Source organism: Myotis brandtii, unplaced genomic scaffold (genome assembly GCF_000412655.1).
Source record: "Myotis brandtii unplaced genomic scaffold, ASM41265v1 scaffold344, whole genome shotgun sequence".
Taxonomy (NCBI): Eukaryota; Metazoa; Chordata; class Mammalia; order Chiroptera; family Vespertilionidae; genus Myotis; species Myotis brandtii.
In genome coordinates, this window is record NW_005363247.1 from 6,477,109 (window position 1) to 6,499,837 (window position 22,729).

Consider the following 22,729-nt stretch of genomic DNA (forward strand, 5'->3'; position numbering starts at 1 on the left):
GAGTGATGAAATCCTGTGTATAATTTGAAGAGGTATGAGAGAGATTTGGGAAAGCAGCTTGACTGATAGTTCTCAACAAGAAAAGCTGAAAGATCACATGCTAAGCATTACCTTACTTGATCTTTTCCAACTCTTCCTCATTAGCATTGTCTGCAAATGAAATAAAGCATTTTAATTATGTTATCACTCAGGTACAGAATAGGGCAGCCAGTTGGTTTCAAGAGGAAGCTTAACATTTAAACAGCAAACAGTTTCCAGCAACAAACTATAAAAGACAAAAAAATTGTTTTTCACATACAGGTAGAAGAAGCACCTTTAACATTCAAGCAGTCTTTCTGGTGAGAGTTCATTTGTTTTATTATTTACTTATATATATTTTTTACAAAAAATAAAGGGACAGTACATTTTAAATAGAATGGAACATTTTAAGTAGAATGGAACATTTTAAGTATCTTAATTGTTGACTGGGGAAAAAACACACCGAGTCTCATGATTGGCGATTGTTCCTTTTGGTGGTGCAGGTTGAGGATGTACCATGACTTTACTAGGTCTATAATAGTTTTTTCTCTTCAAACATGTTCAAATCTGTTGCTTTGATGGCATCTTAGAATTGCCTCTGCTTAATCTTTTACATCAGGATCTGTAAGTGCTTTCAATGGAGAAAAATGCTGCACAATGTGATGGCTATTGGTAGATCTAAATGTTTAGTCATAACATATACCTAAAGACTAGTTTGTGTGTGTGTGTGTCTTACTTAGTAAGATGTATTTATGGATACAAGTTTTAATTAAGGTTATGGTGGTTTGTGATGAGTGCCCAAGATCATTCATCTTTTGTATAAAGTAAGTCATAAAAATCCAAAGAATATTTTATTTGCTCTCCAGTTTTAAAAAATTTTCAATAAACACTGAGGTATTAACTTTCTAATTAACCTCTATACCCTCTCTTAGCTTTTTATTATCCTTAAGGCAGATGAAGTGGAGAATAGGGAATATTTGGAGCAAAGAATATAACTTAAAGGAATGTTTGCCATATTTGTGTAGCAAGGACATGTACTGATACCTTTCAGAACTATATCTCTTTCAACAGGATTCACTATAAAGTAGAACCGTTTCAGAAACCATTCATAAATTACAAAAATACAAGAAAGAAAAGATTTTAATACAAGATTTAGTTATATAAGAAGGGAACCTTTGGCCTAAACCAAGATATGAAAATTATGTTGCGTTTCTAGAGTAGAAAGTGAGAAAAGCATAAAATTGTCAAAGATAAGGATACATTCCTACTTTTTATAAATAGTGGTTTTATGGGTTATACTTTCTCTATATACTTGCTAAGTTAAATATTGATGAAAATAGGGAAGAATAATAGATTTCCTAAGGTTATAATAATTTCCCATTTTCCCCCCAAATGGATCCAGGAAACCGCAAAGCATTGCTATTAAGTACTATTATAAAACTATTTTATATGTTTTCTAAGTACTAATGTCCAATTCATTTTAAAGTAACAAAACCCACCACTGGGTTGTGGAGATGTGCATGTAATGGACATGTGGTAAATGTTTGTTGTTGATGTAAAATAAGTTATTGCAATCATCATCATCATCACCACCACCACTTTCCATCATCACTAAAAGGTAATTGGAAACCAAACATTTTTGTAGTATGACATATTCATAAAAACTGTGCCATTAGGAGTCAAAAATAAATGTGCAACTTTCACAGACAGCAGAGTTTCAAGGAACAAAGAATGGTAATTCTTAGAGACAATGTTTTGAGTCAAATAAACAGAACAATTAAGATAAATAAATTGAAAAGTAAAATCTCTTAACTCATGGCCATTTATCATCATCATCTAGTACCTAAGAATCTTATAAAATTCCATTCTGTAAGAAATGTTGTACTATAAAAAAAAAAAGAAGCTAAGGACATGAGAGAGAGTTGAATTTCAGGGTAATGCTACTCAATAGTATAGGGATTCACTACTACTGGCAAAGTCACATCTCCTGACTCAGAACTACTGCATACTATTAAAATGTAAAACGAACTATAGGGTTGGTATTTTTCCTGCCTCTCAAAATTGGCTTTACAAACAGGCGGCATGGTATTATTTTTCAGATTGAGACACTGATACAAACAAAAAGTCAGTAGTAACTTTTTTAAGTGTAAATATGAAAGATCTGGCATTTATGGGAACCAATTCATTATTTTCTTGGTTGAGTATCTTGAGTTTTTTATTAGATCCAGTGACTCTCAGAATGGTCCTAGATCTTATAACAATATTTCTGCTTCTTTAACCAAAACAACTTACTAAATAATAACTTTGAGTATCCCTCTCACAAGTCTTTTTTTTACTTTAGATGGTTGGGTTAAGGTATATTCAATTAAACTGAAAACAGGAGAAAAGTGTTTAAAAAGTGAATTTAACAGACATACTATTATGCTACCTTTGCTATCTGTGAAACATGTTAGAAAAGAAAGATTGTTTGGGGAATGTCAAAGATAGGAGATGAAGCAAATTATAGAAAAAGAAGATTTTGTTTTTTTGCTCTATGATCTTCAGCTAAGAAACATATGAATTTGTTTTTGAAAGTGTCATTATCTAATATCATTATAGTATAATCAAAAAATTTATTAGCAGCTCAACTTTCTTTGAAGCCAATAAAAGAAATAAGTAGCATAAAAATATGGCCTGTGATAGAGCTGCAAAACTGATTACTTTTTTTTTAAAGATTCCACAATCTCAATCCACTTTGTGCTTTTATATTTTGTTGTGATTTTTTTAGGCAATTACATGGCTTTATAGAAAGAAATTACAGAATGAGTAGATATTATATACATATATCATAAAATATATGTATCACATTTTTATAGGTGGATATTTTTTCAAATGTTAGCTATGAAATAATTCAGGAAAAAATAAAAAATAAACCAACATGGGAAAAATTTTAATTTATTAAAAGCCAATTAGGGTCAATCCATATGTTTCTGAGAATTTTCTTTCTTTCTTCTTCTTCTTTTTTTGCTTTAGCCAAGCAATTTGTAGGCCTAGGTTATCTAAGAGAGTGTATAACACAAATTAACTCACTTTTATTTCACAAATTCTCCAATGAAGAAAGTTGTGGATTGAACTCTGCTAGAAAAAGAGCCAGAAAGAACTCAAACACACCATCAGACCAAAATACCATACACAGGACACATATGTATTCACGACACCTTTTAAGAGATCAAAAACAAGACGTGCATTCAAACAGAAATGACAGTTGTATCATGCAACTCATCAGCATGCCCCCATGAAAATTTTGGGTTCTCCTACACACAATGCTGGAAACTTTATATATATATATATACACACACATATATATGTGTATATACACATCTGGGATTTAAAAAAAGACTCATTAACTCAATGAAGAAGATTTTAATACAAGCAACTATGAAATACTTTGGCTGTTACTTATACTGTATTTCTTAAATTGCTGTGATTAGACATTGCATATTTTAGAGGCCTTAGGGGATTCAGCAGGCTGATAGGTTTTTCAATGCATTCTTTAGTTTTACTGATTCCCAGAACTGGCAGTCCACACAAGGAGAAGTCACCCAACTGCATTATTCATGACATTTATTGTCAGTATTGACAGTGTATAAAAAACTCATAACTGACTTAGAAATCTTAGCACTTTCAGATGCTAAATACTCTGTTTCCAGTTACTCATTTCTTCCTACTTTTGACAGTATTTTCCTAACATTAATGCTCTATTTCCTATTTGATTGTTAGCATTTATTTCTTAATGGCTCTTTAAACTCATATGTCATCTTCCATTTTAATACACATAAGTTAACTTTTGTAAACACAGGCATAAGAATAAACATGTGGTTTTTAAAATAAAGTCTTAAGTCCCAAAAGCTTAAGTAATTTCTGAGTTAACAAAGAGAACAGAATTCTTCTAATTTTGCTGTGTGAGAGTCAATTAAAAAATCACCTTCTATTTCATCCCCATATATCATTCTAAATATTAAATGGAATTGTGATCATTTACTAACTGATTTCTGGTTTGCTGCATTTTGAGTTAGGGTTTCTCTAAACAAGATTTGTTCCTTGATAATGGGTGAAAGTTCAGCATGTCATTTTTACTGTAGCAATATGTTATGTATTCAGGAATATAAAAACTTAATTTGAAGACATATTGGATTTCTGGCTGGATTTAAGCAAGAAAATTCAAATGTATTCCAGAGAAATGCATTTAGCTAATGCAAACATGTTACAAAATGAAAAAAAATACAGTGACCTGCTTCTAATTCATTGTCATCATTAGAAATCTCGAGACAAGTAATATAGACTGATTTAAAGCACATTATCATTAACATACCAATTTTAAGAACTCAAAAGGAAACTTAAATCGTTATTTAATATTGCTTGTGACAACCTCAGGGATTTGAATATTGAAGTAAGAAAAAAAACATAGTATATTTTCCTGCACCTTTGAAGCATCCATTCCTTCAAATCCTCATAGATATTCAGCTACAACCCATTGAACAATCATTAGGTACAGAAAGCTGAGCTAGGTTTTGAGAGATGTTATCATAAGGAAATCAGAAGCAATAATTTACATGTACTTTTTTTTAAAAAAAATGGACTGATAGAATATAGGATGGAGGTGAGCAGAAGTATAGTATAGGTACATTTGGAGAAGTATAAGTGACATTGAAGAAAGCTTGGACTTAGAGAAGGCGAATTTTGCAAGAGTTTGCATGGCTGGAACAGAAGTTACAAGTGAGGGAACATTGTTGGTGATTGAAGAACCTTAAAGTTCCTCATCAGGAGTTTCTGTTTAACCAGAGAAGTAACCACAGGTTACTGAACACTTAGGAAAAAAAAAAAAGAGGAAGGTATAGAACCTAGCACAATGCTTAGTAGATAATCAGTAAGAGGGTTTTTTGTTGTTGTTTTTTCAAAATAGAAAAAATGGTCCTTGTTCATAGTTTTAAAATCTCATAGCTAGTGTTACTTAACAATTTAGAAATAGCCAAAGAACTGCTACATGGACCAAAGAAAAGGAGAAAAAAGCAAATTATTATGTACTTGTTAGAAATGTTGAGTAAAACATATGCTTAGGAAACCAGATCCAAATCTAGGACATCAGACTCACCAGGATATTGAGAAATTCAATAGAATTTCCTATGAGGAACATTTTAACCTTCCTCCCCACCTCTTGACCCACTTCTCTAGAGCCAATTCCATGTTCCCAGCTACTAATCACATGATCACACCCATGAGGAGGAGCCAATATAGCCACACCTGTCACCCTCCTCTCTGCTCCTCAGGTGTGGCCAAGGTCAGGATGGTTCACCAGCCAGAGGCAAGCCTGGTATAGGCTGCAGCTGTCAGGCCTTTTCTTGAGGCACTGAGTCCTGGCTAAGCCACTTGCTTCCCTGACGAAGAAGAGAGAAGACAAGTGAGAATCCACATTAATACAGGAGGCAAAAAGACAGTTTTTCAGTTGGCACAGAATAAATCCAGTGCTATTTAGGACTTTGAAGGGGAAAGATATGAAGTAAGGCAGTGGATGAAAAATATTTGGCAGTAAAATATTTCTTTCAAAAAGCTGGGATTGAAGTAAAGAAAATGACATGAGGATTTCAGAAAGAACTGTTTGTGCTGGAGAGATATGATAAAGAGAAAGGAAAGAAAGAAAAAAAGATGAATAATGCCAGGTTTTTGATGTGTAACTGTTTTATGTAACCCACCTGTTTCTTTCCCTATTCATGTTTGAGAAATCACTGGTGATCAACAACCAGGCACTGAAATTGTTTTAAATGATTTTTTTCTAATTAGGAAGACATTGTGCCTAAATACGTCTGAGCAGCTATGAGGATTGAAGGACTTTTGCAAGAATTGTTGAAGAAGAAATAGAGTTGGGAACTACTTTGCCTGTGCTGACATATATTTCTGTGAATTTAGAACAAATAGCAGTTCAATCATAAGATCACTTGATACTTATTTGACCCCTCAAGCCCTCAGTTTGATTGAGAGTACTTAATAAATATCTCTTTAATATAAAAATTTAGTAGACCTTCATCATCACATCACCCAAATAGCTACATGGTTCAGGACTATACAAGACCTAAGCCACTTAGGTATTTTCATGTATGAGGTGCTGTCCTTCATTAAAACACCAAAGAATCCCAAAGCAAAAACATCATTCTATCACCAAGTTTTGTTGATTTTACCTCCTTTAGGTAAATCTAATCATTTCCCTCCATTTCTATCTCTGACAGGTCTGATCTAAACTTCCATTTTCTTCCACTTGGATTTTTGCAGTAGCCTTCTAATTGGTTTCCAAGCATGTGTTCTCACTCTTCCATCTATTTTCTATTGTGCAGATGCAGAGCTATTTTCAAAAAGCAAATATGATTATGCCACTTCCCAGTTACAGACTTTTCAATGGCTCCCACTGCTCTCCAAGGAAAGACCACAAACCTTAACATGGCCAATGGTCCCTACACAATCTGAGCATCCCTTTCCACTCCAATTGTCATCGTGTACCATGATCTTCCACACACCCTGCTTTCACCTTCTCTAAGCTCCAATACTTTTTAAATTCCTCAAATGCAGCATGGTTCCTCTAGCCATAAGGCCTCTGCAAACGCTGTTTTATTCTGCTTAAAATATTGCCTCTTTTCCTCGTTTTTGGCTTAGTAACTCCTATTTATACTTTAGACCTCAGCTCCTATTTGACCTCCTTAGAGAATCCCATCCCCCAGACTGAAACAATTTCTCCTATATTTTCTGTTATAGCAACATGTGCCCCTTTTTCATGACACTTAAAACAGTTGTCAGCATACATGTTCTTCAGTGATTTTTTTATTCCCAAGTTCTCCACTGGATATAAGTTCTCTTATATCCTTAGGGTCTAGCATAGGACCTGGTGTATAGTAGGTTCTTATTGAGTACCACGTCCTCACCCACTCTTCTGTCTGCACACATGGGCCTGTGCACACATACATACATTCTTTCATCATGCTAAGTTCTCACAGTAGGTATTATTTGCTAATACTTGCTTGAAAATAGAAATTTCTTCCTCACTGAATAGTTATAGACACTTAAATCATACTTAAATATTACCTAGGAATATGTGCATTTATTGTTTAATTCTTTAAAAGATAGAGAAAAGTACCTATTGAGAAGGGTTAATTTTTCAATGATTTTAAAGCACTAATTTGAAGATGCAATTCATTATTTTCATGTACAATTTAGAGAAAATATCAATAATACCTTTCAGAAAATGATATATACCTACTCTAATCATGCCTTATTTTAAGACAGCAACACGCACATTGCTGAAAGAACATTTGAACTTGCCTAAGAGATTATGTCTACTCCTAAAATATGTTACAATCAGACCTAGTGAGAGTAGCTCCCAGTACACAAAAGCACATGGAATCTAATAAATAATCTCTGGTAAATTGTGGCAGAAAGTGCACTGGCCAGCATACCAATGTGGGTCAACCCTGACATTTTTAATATCCCTTCAGCAGTGATATAGTAATTGGCTCCTCCGTATCCCTTGCAGCTTCTCACAGCAGCATGATGTGCAAAGTAGAGACAGCCAGTGCTGGGAAATGGGTAGCACTGATATGGTAGTCCATCAAAAAGATGAAAAGTACTCACTTATCATTCAGCAAACAAATACCAGAAAGCAGAAACTCTGTTATCATTTCACTTCATTTTCTTTGTTATGGCACACCTGACAATATAGTCAAAATGGTAAGTTCTGGATACCTCCAGGTAGAACTCCAAATATTTAATTCATTAATAAATGTATTCCCTGAATGAATACTATCATTTGTCTGCAACACAACATGTCTGAAACTGGGTAAATCAAATGATAATAAAAGGCAAATATGTCTCTTATTTACAACAAGAGGTTCTGATCTGGAGCATAGGACAGGAGATTTGAGTTCAAGAGATGCAATATACAAGGACTAGTGATACCAGGATACTCACAGAAACAAAGGACAGGCCAGATTTTCATACGCTGCTTCTCTTTATTATTACCTCTGGGCTCAGAGAAGGCTCACAAAATTCAAACAGTGTTTGAATGGACACCAGAGGGCAAGTTTGAGATCATGAAAACAGCTCTACAAGGCTGCGGGGCGACTTACCACATCCCTGTGTTCTCCTTCCTTAGGTGTAAGGGTGACTGACAGCAAAATGATTCCAAGGTCATGGTCAGGATAGTGGGGATCTTTCAGTGGTAGAGTCACATCTGTGGGCCTGTGGTAGAAAATATTAAGATTCTGAACAGTAATTCAATGAATAAGCCAAAAATATATTTTATATCAATATTTTGGTCTGCCTTTACACCCCTGTTACAATTTCTGTTGTTATTAACATTTCATCAATGAATTAAGTTGTCCAATAAGTTTTGAGCCAACGGGGTATACTTGGGTTCACTAGATAAGTTTCAGTCCTGTGTGGGGTTCTAGAAAGGCCATGGGGTCATTGGAAAGGCCAAAAAACCACAACAGTATTGAGAAACATACACGTTCCTGCTCTATGATCTCGAAGCACACAGAATGTAATGGTGGGTATTTTCTATAAATTTGAGTCATAGAACTAAATAGGGTCACTTATTGACCACTATTTTCCTTTTACATCTTTAAGATTTTTTTTAAAATCAGGAGTATGATATTGAGTATATAAATGAGTGAGAGAAGAGGAAAATACAAAAGATACTTTGCCTGCTATACATTACAGACATACTTTAAAAACAATGTCTAAGTACTTGAAAGAAATTCCAATATTTAAAACAGTACTTCTATTTTGTAGTTTTTTTAAACCTATGCCTGAACCATTTTCAGGTTCAGAAATACAAGAAAATCAATAATTTGATCAATACTTAGAAGACTTTAGAATGTCCTTAAATCTTTATCATGCAATCATTATAGTTAGGTATCTGAGGAAGACATTATGAATTGCTCAGTATTTATACTCACAATCACTTTTAGAAAATAAGCAAAATATACATTCAATAAGCAATGCATAGGCGATATCTTATTTCCGTATTTTAATTTATATTTAACAAATTAGGGTTCATGCCCTTCATTAACCCAAGTGACTGTGTAACGTTTGGCGCTAAACTTGAATCTTGAAATGTTGGCAAATTAGGAATGTTCCTTTGCTTGTTCAGTCACTTGCTCATTCACTTCATTCACAAAACATGTATTAAGCACATATTAAATGCCACACACTATGCTAGATTATGGGTAAAAACCAGAACTCAAGACCAAAGATAAGATCCTTACCTACACTGAGCTTAACTTTTAGGAAATGATACAGTTGGAGTCTAATACTGGGACGAGGATTTGGGATTGAGAACCTTATGTAGTTTATTATAATACTAGGAAACTCTTTCAAATAATGCTTAATTTACCAAGTCAAGGAATGAGATTATTAAAAATATAAACAGGTTTCTAATATTAGGGGCTTTAACTGAAACACAAGTAACCTGTTAGAAAGATAATATATATACGCTATAATCATTGTGATGAAAATTGTTCCAATATGATTTTAGTTATAGCTAATTATGGTCAGATAATAACAAACTTACTCTTTTTATTTTAACAAATATATATTAAGTATTATATTGTGCATGTGTGTATATATATGTGTGTGTGCATGTATGTGTATGGGTTTACAACTTGGTTTGACTTGTTTTACGTGTCTCACTCGTTCACTTTTTGATTTGACATAGGAGTAATTTGAGTTACGAGCTCCGTCACGGAATGAATTAAACTCGTAAGTCAAGGCCCTACTGTATATATACGTTATAATTATTGTGATGAAAATTGTTCCAATATGATTTTAGTTATAGCTAATTATGGTCAGATAATAACAAACTTACTCTTTTTATTTTAACAAATATATATTAAGTATTATATTGTGCATGTGTGTATATATATGTGTGTGTGCATGTATGTGTATGGGTTTACAACTTGGTTTGACTTGTTTTCCTATAATGATTACATATACAGATTAATAGGAAAAACTTCATTACATTTTATAATGATTGCATGATAAAGATTTAAGGACATTTGCAATTGCTTTATGATACATCTATTATTTTCTTTCAAAGAAATACCGTAATGCATTATATAGTAGCATAAGTATTTATATGCTACTATTATTACCCATTTTTCTACACCCAGAGGCTACTTATTTATACATGGAATGCAATAGCATAATTATAAATATGTAATTTTCAAAAGTAATATGTGATTTTAAAAAGTGTTTGGGGAAAATGGAATGGTTAGTTAATATGTAAAATAAATAATGTGTCAACATAAACACCAAATGCTTGCATATCTTTTTATTTTCTTAATCATCCCATAGTTTTCTACTTAAAGTTATTTTTCACAATAATTTCATCTTTAATAGAGAAGAAGAGAAATTTATGCTCTGTGATTAAGTCCAATAGTTTGCATATCCTTATGTAGAAGTCTTCAGAGAAAATAATATGGTCTTTATAGAATAATATGGTCTTTACAGCACAGTCCATCCCAGTTGGAGCTCAGTTTTTATGATAATGGACTACATACACTACCATCTAGGACACTTCCTTCAACTGTAGTGAGGTGGGGAACCAGCGATCACCTGGGTTCTATTCTTAGGTCAAGCCTGCACTTTAGGTTGCAATGAAGGACATGTGGGAATTAAAGAAAGGCCCCTCTTTTGTCAAGTTTGAGGCAAAAATGATCTTTGGAAGACCAATAAGCTGTGCTCAAATTCAGCTGACTATAACAGTTAAGGGGTCTCCATAATTTATATTTCTCCACTCATCTACATTTATAGAAATACAGAGTAGTAATCTAGCCCATTATATTGCTTTCCTCTATTCCTGCCACATGATGGAGCATGATCATCTAAAACAGAATCCCTTCTCCATAAAACCGTCAAAGATTTTACAGCTTCCTTTGCAACCCCTTCCAGCACCACTTGAGCCGGTTTTTTCTTCCATAGTATTAATCAATTCTTAACTCCTATGTTGAAATGAATTTTTAACTACAGTGAATGAGACAGGCAATGTCCCTGACTTCCTTATGTTTAGAGGTGCAACAGTCAATAAATACCCAAATAGACATGTACAGTTTAGTGATGGACGCTATGGAGTAAAATATAAGGCCATAACTAGGTAAAAGGAATAATTAATATTAGTAGTAAAAATATAACTTTACAACTGGTCAAGCAATGATAAAATGATGTAACAGCAAATACAACCAAGTCTGCCTCCACTTTTGGGGCATTCCTTGGTAACCTAGGATTACTGGTGATTACTTTGGCTCAGGTGATAAATAAAAATATAAGGCCATAGCTAGGTACAAAGAATAATTAATATTAGCAATAATAATATAACTTTACAACTGGTCAAGCAATGGTAAACTGATGTAACTGAGCAAATACAACCAGCCTGCCTCCACTTTTCGGGCATTCCTTGGTAACGTAGGATTACTGGTGATTACTTTGGCTCAGGTGATAAATTGCAGTTTTTGAAGAAAAGTGCACACATTTTATTTCCCATATGATGGCCTGATTCTTAAGTTAATAAATATGATTAGCAAGCATAATCTTTTTTATGCCCCATTACAACCATACAAGCAATGCAGGAGCAAGGAATGTGTCATTTATCTCTAGATTCCTGGTACTTAGCACTGTGCTGGGGGACAAAGCAGGCATCCAAGAATTTTTCTGTTGAATGGTTGTTGAGTAAGATAGTCAGGGAAGATGTTTTTATTTCCATTGGGTTGATGAGAAAAAATGTACTTTAGAAAGTCTGCCTAGCATGAGGGCTCACAACCACACAAGACTAAACAGCGACTAGAATCCAGATCTGCTGACATTGTTTATTACACTGGCCCAGCTTCCTAACAAGGTGTAGTGATATTATGACAGTTCAAAGATCACCTGTTCAACTCCAACTGTGTGAGATCCAGAAAGGCTGAGCCCATAAAATCATCCTGTAGTCCAAAATCATAGTCAAATACCTAAGAAACCAAGAAGACATTATTATATTATTATAAAAAATAAGCTTTAAATGAAAACATCTTAATTATAAAATATTGGATTTTGTCAATGTCACCAAAACAATGTAACAATGTCATATTTATTTTAAAAATTTATTTCTGTGCTGTGTAATACTAGGATCTCAGAAAGCATTCAAAGAAAATGGTATTTAATTTCCTACTTAAAGTTATTGATTTATAATAATACAATAAAATACAATAAATCTTCAATACTCAATAAATCATTAAAAATGTGGGAAACACAGACTTTGAATATTTTCCCCATATTACAGAAGGGCATAGCATTCCTGGAAGGCAGAGTGAGTTTGTAAGAAATTCAACAAAGATGTCTTCCAAACTGAGCTAAAGATGATGAGAATGTGATTCCAAGTTCTTCATATGCCTCAGGTCATTGTAGATAAATTCTATGATATTATAGGACAATATCATTGAAGCATACAAATAGGTAAATATTGAGATATTATGATTGAAGCATTTAGTGATGGTATATTAATGTTGTTAAATTAATTTGATTGTCACAAGCAATGACTAAGGGATAAGGCTAACATGACTAACAACAGAAAGGACGAGAAAAGAGAGAACCTTTCTTCCATCTGTCATAACAATTTACCCAGTATCTTCTCTGTGCTTTTCATGGTTCTTATTCCTACTACAGTGAATGAGACAGGCAATGTCCCTGACTTCCTTATGTTTAGAGGTGCAACAGTCAATAAATACCCAAATAGACATGTACAGTTTAGTGATGGACGCTATGGAGAAAAAAAAATCTAAGGGGTGTGTTGGGAGCTGTCATTTTAGATAGGGAGTTCAGAAAGGCCCCTTGGAGGAAGTGTGTTCCTATGGAGACCCAGTGCTGAGAAAGATTAACCTCTGTTAGTAAGGAGAGAGCACTCTAGGTGGAGGAAACAGCAAGCAATTAGCATATTTAATTATTAAGAAACCATTGTGGTGAAGCAGATTGAGAATGATGGAGAGTGGAAGGAGATTGGAGAGAGAGCTCAGAGCTAGACCAGTTAGGGGCCTTTCTAAAAAACACTCTAAGTAAATGGGACTTGGCTAATTTCTATCTATTTATTAAGTTTTTCTTACTCATTCACTCCCTCAGTCAAGATTGATTCAGTACTTATCATGTGTCAGACTATGCTAAGCATTGAGAAAACAGTGGTGAGCAAAACTGACATTGTCAGTGTTTACAGTTTAGTGAAGGAAACACATATTAAACAAGGAAGTGCATAGGTAATTACACATTTTGATAAGTGTTGTAAAGAAAAGAACAGGGGCTGAAAAGAAAAACAGTAACAGTGGAGGTCAAGGAAATTTTTAAGATGAAAAAAACTGCTACTAGATGAAGTTTGAGCTGTGTTTCTTGACCTTTTGAAACAGAAAATCATATACTCACATACTGCCAAAAAGAAGACATTATTATAAAAATTTCCAAAATAAGCTTTAAATGAAAACATCTTGATTATAAAATATTGGATTTTGTCAATGTCACCAAAGCAATGTCATTTCCTAATATTTATATTTAAAAATTTATTTCTGTGCTGTGTAATACTAGGATCACCAAGAAGACATTATTATAAAAAAGTCCAAAATAAGCTTTAAATGAAAACATCTTAATTATAAAATATTGGATTTTGTCAATGTCACCAAAACAATGTCATTTCCTAATATTTATTTTAAAAATTTATTTCTGTGCTGTGTAATACTAGGATCTCAGAAAGCATTCAAAGAAAATGGTATTTAATTTCCTACTTAAAGTTATTGATTTATAATAATACAATAAAATACAATAAATCTTCAATACTCAATAAATCATTAAAAATGTGGGAAACACAGACTTTGAATATTTTCCCCATATTACAGAAGGGCATAGCATTCCTGGAAGGCAGAGTGAGTTTGTAAGAAATTCAACAAAGATGTCTTCCAAACTGAGCTAAAGATGATGAGAATGTGATTCCAAGTTCTTCATATGCCTCAGGTCATTGTAGATAAATTCTATGATATTATAGGACAATATCATTGAAGCATACAAATAGGTAAATATTGAGATATTATGATTGAAGCATTTAGTGATGGTATATTAATGTTGTTAAATTAATTTGATTGTCACAAGCAATGACTAAGGGATAAGGCTAACATGACTAACAACAGAAAGGACGAGAAAAGAGAGAACCTTTCTTCCATCTGTCATAACAATTTACCCAGTATCTTCTCTGTGCTTTTCATGGTTCTTATTCCTGCTACAGTGAATGACACAGGCAATGTCCCTGACTTTCTTATGTTTAAAGGTGCAACAGTCAATAAATACCTAAATAGACATGTACAGTTTAGTGATGGACGCTATGGAGAAAAAAAATCTTAGGGGTATGTTGAGAGCTGTCATTTTAGATAGGGAGTTCAGCAAGGCCCCTTGGAGGAAGTGTGTTCCTATGGAGACCCAGTGCTGAGAAAGATTAACCTCTGTTAGTAAGGAGAGAGCACTCTCGGTGGAGCAAACAGCAAGCAATTAGCATATTCAAGGATAATTATTAAGAAACCATTGTGATTGAAGCAGATTGAGAAAGATGGAGAGTGGAAGGAGATTGGAGAGAGAGCTCAGAGCTAGACCAGTTAGGGGCCTTTCTAAAAAAAACTAAGTCAGCGGTTCTCAATCTATGGGTCGTGACCCTTTTGGCGGTCGAAGGACCCTTTCACAGGGGTCGCCTAAGACCATCCTGCATATCAGATATTTACATTACAATTCATAACAGTAGCAACATTACAGTTATGAAGTAGCAACAAAAATAATTTTATGGTTGGGTCACAACATGAGGAACTGTATTTAAAGGGCCAGAAGGTTGAGAACCACTGCGTTCTCAATGTCCTATAATTTTATGAGTCAAGGTCTTTTACCCAGAAAAGAACAGGGACTGAAAAGAAAAAAAAACAGTGGAGGTCAAGGAAATTTTTAAGATGAAAAACTGCTACTAGATGAAGTTTGAGCTGTGTTTTTTGACCTTTTGAAACAGAAAATCATATACTCACATACTGGAGCATATGAGCATAAATCGGTAAGTTCTCTCTTGAAAGGACAACCCAGGCCACTAGACTCTCCAGGATGTGAGAATCCATAGCCCAGTGCTCCTGTGCCCAATTCTTGGCACAAGTTTGAAAGCTGGAAGCAGAGGTAACAGTATCCACAGCAGCCTGAATCAGTTACTGCTTTTTCTCTAGTGCAGGTGTACTTCTTAACGTGAAAAAATCAATATTAAAACAGTAAGATAAATACTTTGCATTATAAAAGGATTCTTAAATTTGAAGAGTCATAAGGGGATTTATTTAAGTAATAAGTTCCCCTAATGCCTCTTCAATTATTCAATTTACAGTCATTTGATTTACCTACAATCTGTCAGGAGTACATTTGTTGTAGAAAGCACAGCACCCCTGCAATAAATATTCTCCTTGATCAATTACACTTCTGAGCTTTAGTCATCACTCAGTGGCATATCACATGAATATCTTGCACATCTATGCAACTGCCACCTCGGTATTTTCAAGTGACTGCAATACTGTACTTTACAACATAAAATTTACACTAAAAATTAGAGAAATTTCTCTTGTACAATCTCTTTTAATGGTATTACCCTAAGGCTTAAAATCTTGGGGAGACTATAGTGAAGTATAATCAATGAGAACACCTGGGGTACACCCGTACATGTGAAGTGAAGAGCTGTGAAGTCAGCGAATTAAGTGTAGACAACCCAACTGGGTGATTCAACATTTAAACTCTGTTTACTCTCATGGTAAGAGTCTTTCCTACTGTCTTAATGCTAGATGTTTACTTTAGTTCGCAATTCCTATTAATCAGCAAAGGCATAAACCCGGGACCAAATGGAAACATCAGCATTCATTCGTTATGAAATTATTAGCTATGTTACTTGGTTCAAGTTCTATAAACCATTTGTCAGAGGGAGCACCGCTTTAGGTGGAGCTTCAGAAATGCAGAGCATAGAAAAGGAAAAGATACTCTCACTACATGATATGCACAGTTAATTCTGATGAATGTTTTTTTTTCTATATTTACTATATGTTAGGCACTGTGTTAAATGCATTACATAGATTTTTAAATTTAATTCTTACACAACTCAGTGAACAAGGTATTGTTTCCATTTTGCAGACAATGAATCCAAAACTTTAAAAGAATATGTTACTTTCCCCTAAATCCCAGGATTGAAACAAGTCAGATTCAAATATTGTTATACTGAATTTCAGAAATTTAACAAACATAACTCTGGGTGAAGTTCTGGGAATTCAAATGTGAACAATTAAATGGGATCTTTGCTTTCATGAACCCTCCACTCCATTGTGTTGGAAATACGAGGTAAATTTAGGTAGAAATTGCTTGGGGGCTCAGTAACACCTCTCTTCATTCTCAAATGAGTTTAAAATAACAAATATTCTACTAAATGCATTTGGTTAGCTTCTGAGTCAATTGTCTCCCAATAAAAACTGAATTAGCTTGTGGATCAGTTAAAATGCTTTTTTATGCAAATAACAGAAAACAACTCCCACTGACATCAGCCTGAATGGGGACTTGTTAGCTCAAATTACTGAAATATTCCTAGGTAATTATGGCTTTGGGGGAGTTTTAATTTGATGGTTTGAATGATTCATACTTTTATTCATTCATTTATGTGAAAAAAATATTTGGTGAGCACCTACCATTTGCCAAGTACTGTTCTAGGCACTGGAAATATAGCAGTTAAACAAACAAAGTCTTTGATTTCTTGGGTCTTCCGTATAAGGAAAAGGTGCAGACAACAAACAAATGCATATTAGGTAGTCACAGTGCCATGGAGAAAATACCTCAGCGTAGGGGAATAATGGGAACTGCTGTTTGTATAAGAGAAGCTGGCAATAGAATGAAGTAAGGAGGCTTAATGGGAATAGAAAGTGGGAAGGTACCCAGATCATACACTATGACCCAAGATATAAGATTCTTCTCAGAAAATATATCCATGACTCATTTTCAGACCTAGACAGCTTCAAAATAACCATTTTACTATAAAAGAACAATTAAACTCTAAAGAATAGAACTGACATTGTAAAACAAAGAAATGAAACAAAACAAAACCTAACTGTGGCCATTGCAGTTAATCATTTTTAGTGAAAAACAGAAGCTATGTTGCTTTATTGCTGAGTGGACATAGCAATCTTCATCCCTCTGGGACTCATTTACCTATAAAAAGGAGATGAGACAGACAGACAACAGTATGGTGGTTACCAGAGACAAAGGGGAGGGGGGTGAAGGAAGGTATAAAACGATAAAGGGGGTCAAATATATGGTGACAGAAGTGTAAGGACAGAAAAAAAGGCCTTTCTTTTTCTTTGCTGTAGCCTTCCACAATTTATGAGAAGCACCTGGTAATTAAACCCCAAGATTGTTAGCTCCTCTGATTCAAACAGCCCCTCTGTTCAAACTGCAAGACAAGATAAGCTACTCTCAAGGCTACAGTCTTGCATAACACTCCTCCCTGCTGTTTCTGCAACTCAGGGATAATTTGCCCCAAGGAGTCTCTAGTTGTAGAAAATTCCGTTATTCCCTCCCTTCAAACAGGCCTCTTTTGGACTCTTCATAATTTTTGCTCTAAGCATGTTTTATAGGTTTGGGGAAAATACTGAGAAGACACCTCCCTAGGACATCTGTCCAGACTGTCTCCTGAAAAACAAACTTCACTTCAGCCCAAATCCTCCTCCCTTACTTGTCACCTAGCAAGAGCAGCCTTACCCTTTAAAAGGGGAAGCTGCTTTTTGTTTCTTGTCCTGTATTGATTAGCAATGCACCGGCCCTTTTCCTTAGTGGAAAGTAAAATAAACTTCCTCTCTGTATCTCTTCTTTTAGTTGTGAATTCTTTCACAGCCCCTGTCACCTGCCCGACCCTAACAGGAAGGAGATTTGACTTTGGGTGGTGAACACACAAATGCAATAAATGTATTATAAAATTGTTCACTTGAAAACTACGTAATTTTATTAACCAATATCACTCCAATAAATTTAATAAAATTTAAAAAGAAGATGATAGCAGTTACTTACTTGTAGGGTTATTATCAGGATACATGAGATACAATAGCTCAGGCACTTAACACAATGCTCAGTAAATGGCAGCTATGATGTGACTCTAGATTCTATCCCAAGACTCAATAACCTCACATGTTCTTTGCCCATAAAGCAAAAGCAAGTACAATTATGTTTTTTGTTTGTTTCTTTGTTTTGTTTTCCTATAGATTTTTAAAATCTAAAATAGTGGAGATTCTTGATTCGTGCATTTAGGAAGTGTTTTTGAATCATGCAAAAAAAACACACCAACAACAAACAAACAAAAACACACATCTAAGATAATACCAACATTGTCTAACTTCAGAATAATTTCTTCTGGGTTCTCTGTGGTTTATGACTGCAAACATATTTCCATTCAAACTATTCAGTTGTTTCCATGTAAATGTCTAGAAATGTGACTCCCTACCTAAGCAGTGCATCAGAATAAACTATTGTTTTTTTAAAACACAGAAACACAGACTCTATCTCCTAGGTCCTGAATCAGAATCTTTAGGAAAGAGACTTGAACATCTAGATCCTTTAAAGCTTTCTGGATAATCTTGTATACAGCTAGGGTGGGAGATTATTGGTATATGACATCCTTTTAGGGCCCTTAAAACCTACTGAGGAATAATTTTACATAAGACAGTAATGTGGTCCTTTAATTGAACCAAGCATATAGTACCTTTTCAATCTTATATCTTAAGCTTAAACAGACATGCGTTATTTAAGGAACTACCACTTTTGTTAAAATGACTATCTAAGAAACAGTAATATAGCCCCTGATGGAACTGTTTTCCTAAGTATCAAAATTTTTCTATTATTCCAGAGAGCACTCCAATTTAATACCCAGGTTAAAAGCTCATGATTAGGCCAAACACGCAACAATTTACACAAACATTTTCCCCTTTATAGTATTTCTGTCTCTTCCATTATAACTCTGGGTTTTCACTGTGTACCTTAGATAACAGAGTCAGTGAAATGACAATGGAGAATTTTAATTCAATTCAGTGGAAATGGATGCTGAATTTACCCCATTGTTTAAGATGTGCCAGAGCATCCCTGAGGATACAGAGCAGGCTCCAGAGGCTCCTGTCTCAGTTAGAAGGACCACATTTTAACTCCCTACTTCTACTCCTACCTTATTATAAATTATTTTTTAGTCCCTTTTTCCAAAATAGTTTTCACCTCCTGCCCTTACTGTGAAGGCATTCAGAATGGAAGGAATATTTTCTTTCCACTAAACTAAAAGCTATACAACTCTCAACCAATTGCAAAGTATAATCTTATTTATTTTGTGCAGAAATCCAGTACCAGGATTTTTTGAAAAAAAAAAAAAAAAAAAAAAAAAAAAAAAAAAAAAAAAATCTGTCTTTACTAGAAAGTTTCAGTACAAGCACTGAAACTTTAATGTGATTTTGTAACCTGCGTTCAGAACTATATTACTAGTATTTCCCTTGGTGAGCTTTCCATCGATAGAAATCAGACCCCAGGGTAGACATGGGCTCTTTTTCCTCTGACTAGATATGGGAAAGTAGTGCACTTAATATTTTATAACCATCCAGTTCATGGATACATTTTCATATTCCCTGTCACTACAGAATTGGTTAGTTCCCTAAGAAATCTTTCAGGCAAGATTAATCTCCCCTCACGGAGGATGTGGGCATCATATTAAAATCAAGTCAGTCAACAACACAAGGCTATGTGGAGACCATGAAAATGATGCAATTTTCATGAAATTCTACTAACTTCAAATATCATTTCTACCAATGTATTTTATTTAGATCCTTGTGTGTCCAAGGTTAGGCAAAAAGTGAATAAAATGAAACAAAAAAATAAAGCAAAAATTTAGAGATTTTTTTTTTTCAAAAGAAGCCCTATGCAATTAACAGAAAATGAAAATCAAATAAAAATATGAAAGCATATTAAAAAGCATAACATAATACATAAAATAAAATATGATCATTTTTGTGATTGTACTAGTATTTGAGAGGCCACTGTGATTTGTTTAACTTAAAAACTTTTACAATTCACTGTGTATCTTCTGTATGGTAGAAGTGAAGCCGTGGCCACTTAATGTTGTACACGGAGAACTCAAAGTAGTAGAGAAACAAAAGCAACCCTTGGGTGCTCTCTCCCAGCTTCTGTGCTCACAGTGTGTCGTTCATCTGCACACAGTGTCACTGTCTCCATTTATAGTACAAGTGTATATTCTTGCTCTCTCACACCTAGACAAATTTTTCCCCCATCATTTTCTTGTTTTTAATTTCTTTTTTACCCAATTAGGAGATTTCTTGAAATAAGCATTTTGACATTTGGGTTTTTACATAAAGTAATACTCATTCTTGAATACAAGAGAAAAGCAAAAGAACTCACCCAATTATCTGCTGGGGAAGTTCATTTGTAACCCTTGTAAAGACGGGTGATCCGTCTGTCATAGTGTAGTATCCCATTAAAGAAACAGATCCACAACAAAGATAAATAAAAGTTACTCCTTTTCTCCCCCAACTTTTCTCTTAGGGACATTAAATGAGATCCAATTGTCCAGTGCTGTCCTTATTCACCCCTGATTTCTTTTTCAACCCATTTTCTTCATGGTTGCAGTTGCTCTAACTCATCTCTTCTAAACTTCCCTAGAAAGAAAATTTCCTTTACATCCCACTTTTCTGATCTCAGTACTTTATTATGAAGGTATTTCCTTTTTTTCTCATGTAGACATTTCTGCCCTTCTAGAAGGGAGGAGCAAGGGAGAAACATCTCTGTCCCTGAAGGTCATCTCTTTGGTGGGAGGAGTTGGTGATGAATACTCTTGCAATAATTCTTATGCCACCACATAGTATATATTAAAGTACAGCTCATTAATCCTGTTTAATTGACTTCCTTTAGCTAATATCCATTTGAGACTATTTCTTATGTGAAATAGGTCTATTCTCCCCATAATGAATACTAGAAACTTATCAACTGTAGACTTAGAAAATTCTCTATTCATTGATCTTATAAATTGTCATGCTATGAGTTTAATAAAACCTTGACTATATTTTTCTTTATGTGGAGAAGAGAAACAACTGGAAGCAATGCAAATGGAGAGTTGAGGGGAAGGAGGATGTCCAGAGACTGTTGAAAGAGCGATGATATGAGATTTTTGGCTCATGTGCCAGTTGTAACAGTTTAGAGAAAAGGATGAGGCATGTGGTAGAAAAGATAGAAAAAGGTTTAGTCACTGAACGGGTCCTCAGAACATAGGAGCCAAAACGAATATATGTACCTAGAGATATGAACTAAAGGAAAGTCAAGTATGAAACTAAAACAAGGAATTAGGGTTGTAACCCTTTCCTTAAATCCTGCTTTGAAAAACTACATCCAGCTAGAGAACAGACTTTTTTTCATCTTTGATAATATAATAGAGACAGGAATATTTCTCCCCCTATTATCGTTACCTTTCTTGTTTTCCAAGTAAAGCATTTGGTTTGCAATCAGGACTGGTAGATGCCCTGATACAATTCTTAATCAGAAAGGCTGGGTTCTGTGTAAGCTTTCCTTGTTGTTAGCTTACAAGGAGACTTGTTTGTATATGTTCCCAACGTGCACTCAACCAGTTGACCACACAAAGCAGGAGAAGGTGGACTTCATAGTCCTCCTAAATGACTGACTGGCAATAGTACTGTCCTGAAGAACATGCTCCCACACCTCCTCCTCCCCTCGATCTCATTTTTTATCACATCATTCACAGATTAGAATTGTGCACAGCAGACTACATCTCTGGTGAAAAATCTTGTCAGACAGAGAGACAGAACAAAAAGTCATTAAACAGGGATTTTTATGTCAAATTGCATTAGTGAAAAACAAATAAATGGCTCACCTTCACATACAATGGCTCTCTGAGATGATCGACAAGAATGCACGCTTTCTCCTCCCACACAGGATTGAGGTTCTTGTGTATTATTTTACTTCTAAAAACTTCTTTTCCTCCAATTTTAAACTTCACATATGGGTCACTTGTCCCTGATATAGAAAAGCAGATTGATCCATGTTAATTATGCCTTTCTATGGAGGCAAGAGAACAGCTCATCTACTCACCAACAAGTATTTCAAGGAATAAAAACAAAGCTTATCACCTGGAAAATAAGGGTTAAGAGTATTTTCCTAAATTTTTCCTGAAATATTAAAGTGACAGTCAATTATTTATTATAATAATTATTATTATCAATCTTCTATACTCAATACTATAACCCTGTTCTGGTATTTTAAAAAACTCTATTGCATGCTGCATATGTAAATGTAATTCATGTTATAAATGATAGAGATTAATCTGACATTCTCTTGGTATCATCTGGTTAACTCTAAAAAGGATGATCCATAATCTTGGCTGATTTAAATAGTTTTAGACTTACATATGCTGCTAAAATTTCATACTAGTTTAATGGGCTTAATTAGAAAAAGATGAGTCTCAAATTGGGCTTCAATTTCATCCTTGGTTCCATATTCTCTTTTGCTCAGAAGTTTCAGTTTCAGCATGTTGGGAAGGAATGAAGGTCTCAGAGGAAGGAATCAGGGGGAAGGGAGTAAA

General features: G+C 34.4%; 1 protein-coding gene across 13 annotated transcripts in view; it reads right to left on the reverse strand.

The window, feature by feature from the left end:
• MCTP1 (multiple C2 domains, transmembrane 1) overlaps positions 1 to 22,729 on the reverse strand; it is a 448,818-nt gene that overhangs the window by 216,848 nt on the left and 209,241 nt on the right. For 8 of the 13 annotated variants that reach the window (XM_014543980.1, XM_014543975.1, XM_014543976.1 and 5 more), the window contains exons 3-7: positions 22,022 to 22,164; positions 11,965 to 12,044; positions 8,166 to 8,277; positions 3,088 to 3,135; positions 112 to 150 (exon numbers count right to left, since the gene is read on the reverse strand). In XM_014543980.1, the coding sequence (XP_014399466.1) occupies positions 112 to 150; positions 3,088 to 3,135; positions 8,166 to 8,277; positions 11,965 to 12,044; positions 22,022 to 22,164 (422 nt within the window). The remainder of the gene's footprint in view (positions 1 to 111; positions 151 to 3,087; positions 3,136 to 8,165; positions 8,278 to 11,964; positions 12,045 to 22,021; positions 22,165 to 22,729) is intronic. The other 5 variants (XM_014543977.1, XM_005871510.2, XM_014543979.1 and 2 more) reach the window with 3 other exon arrangements.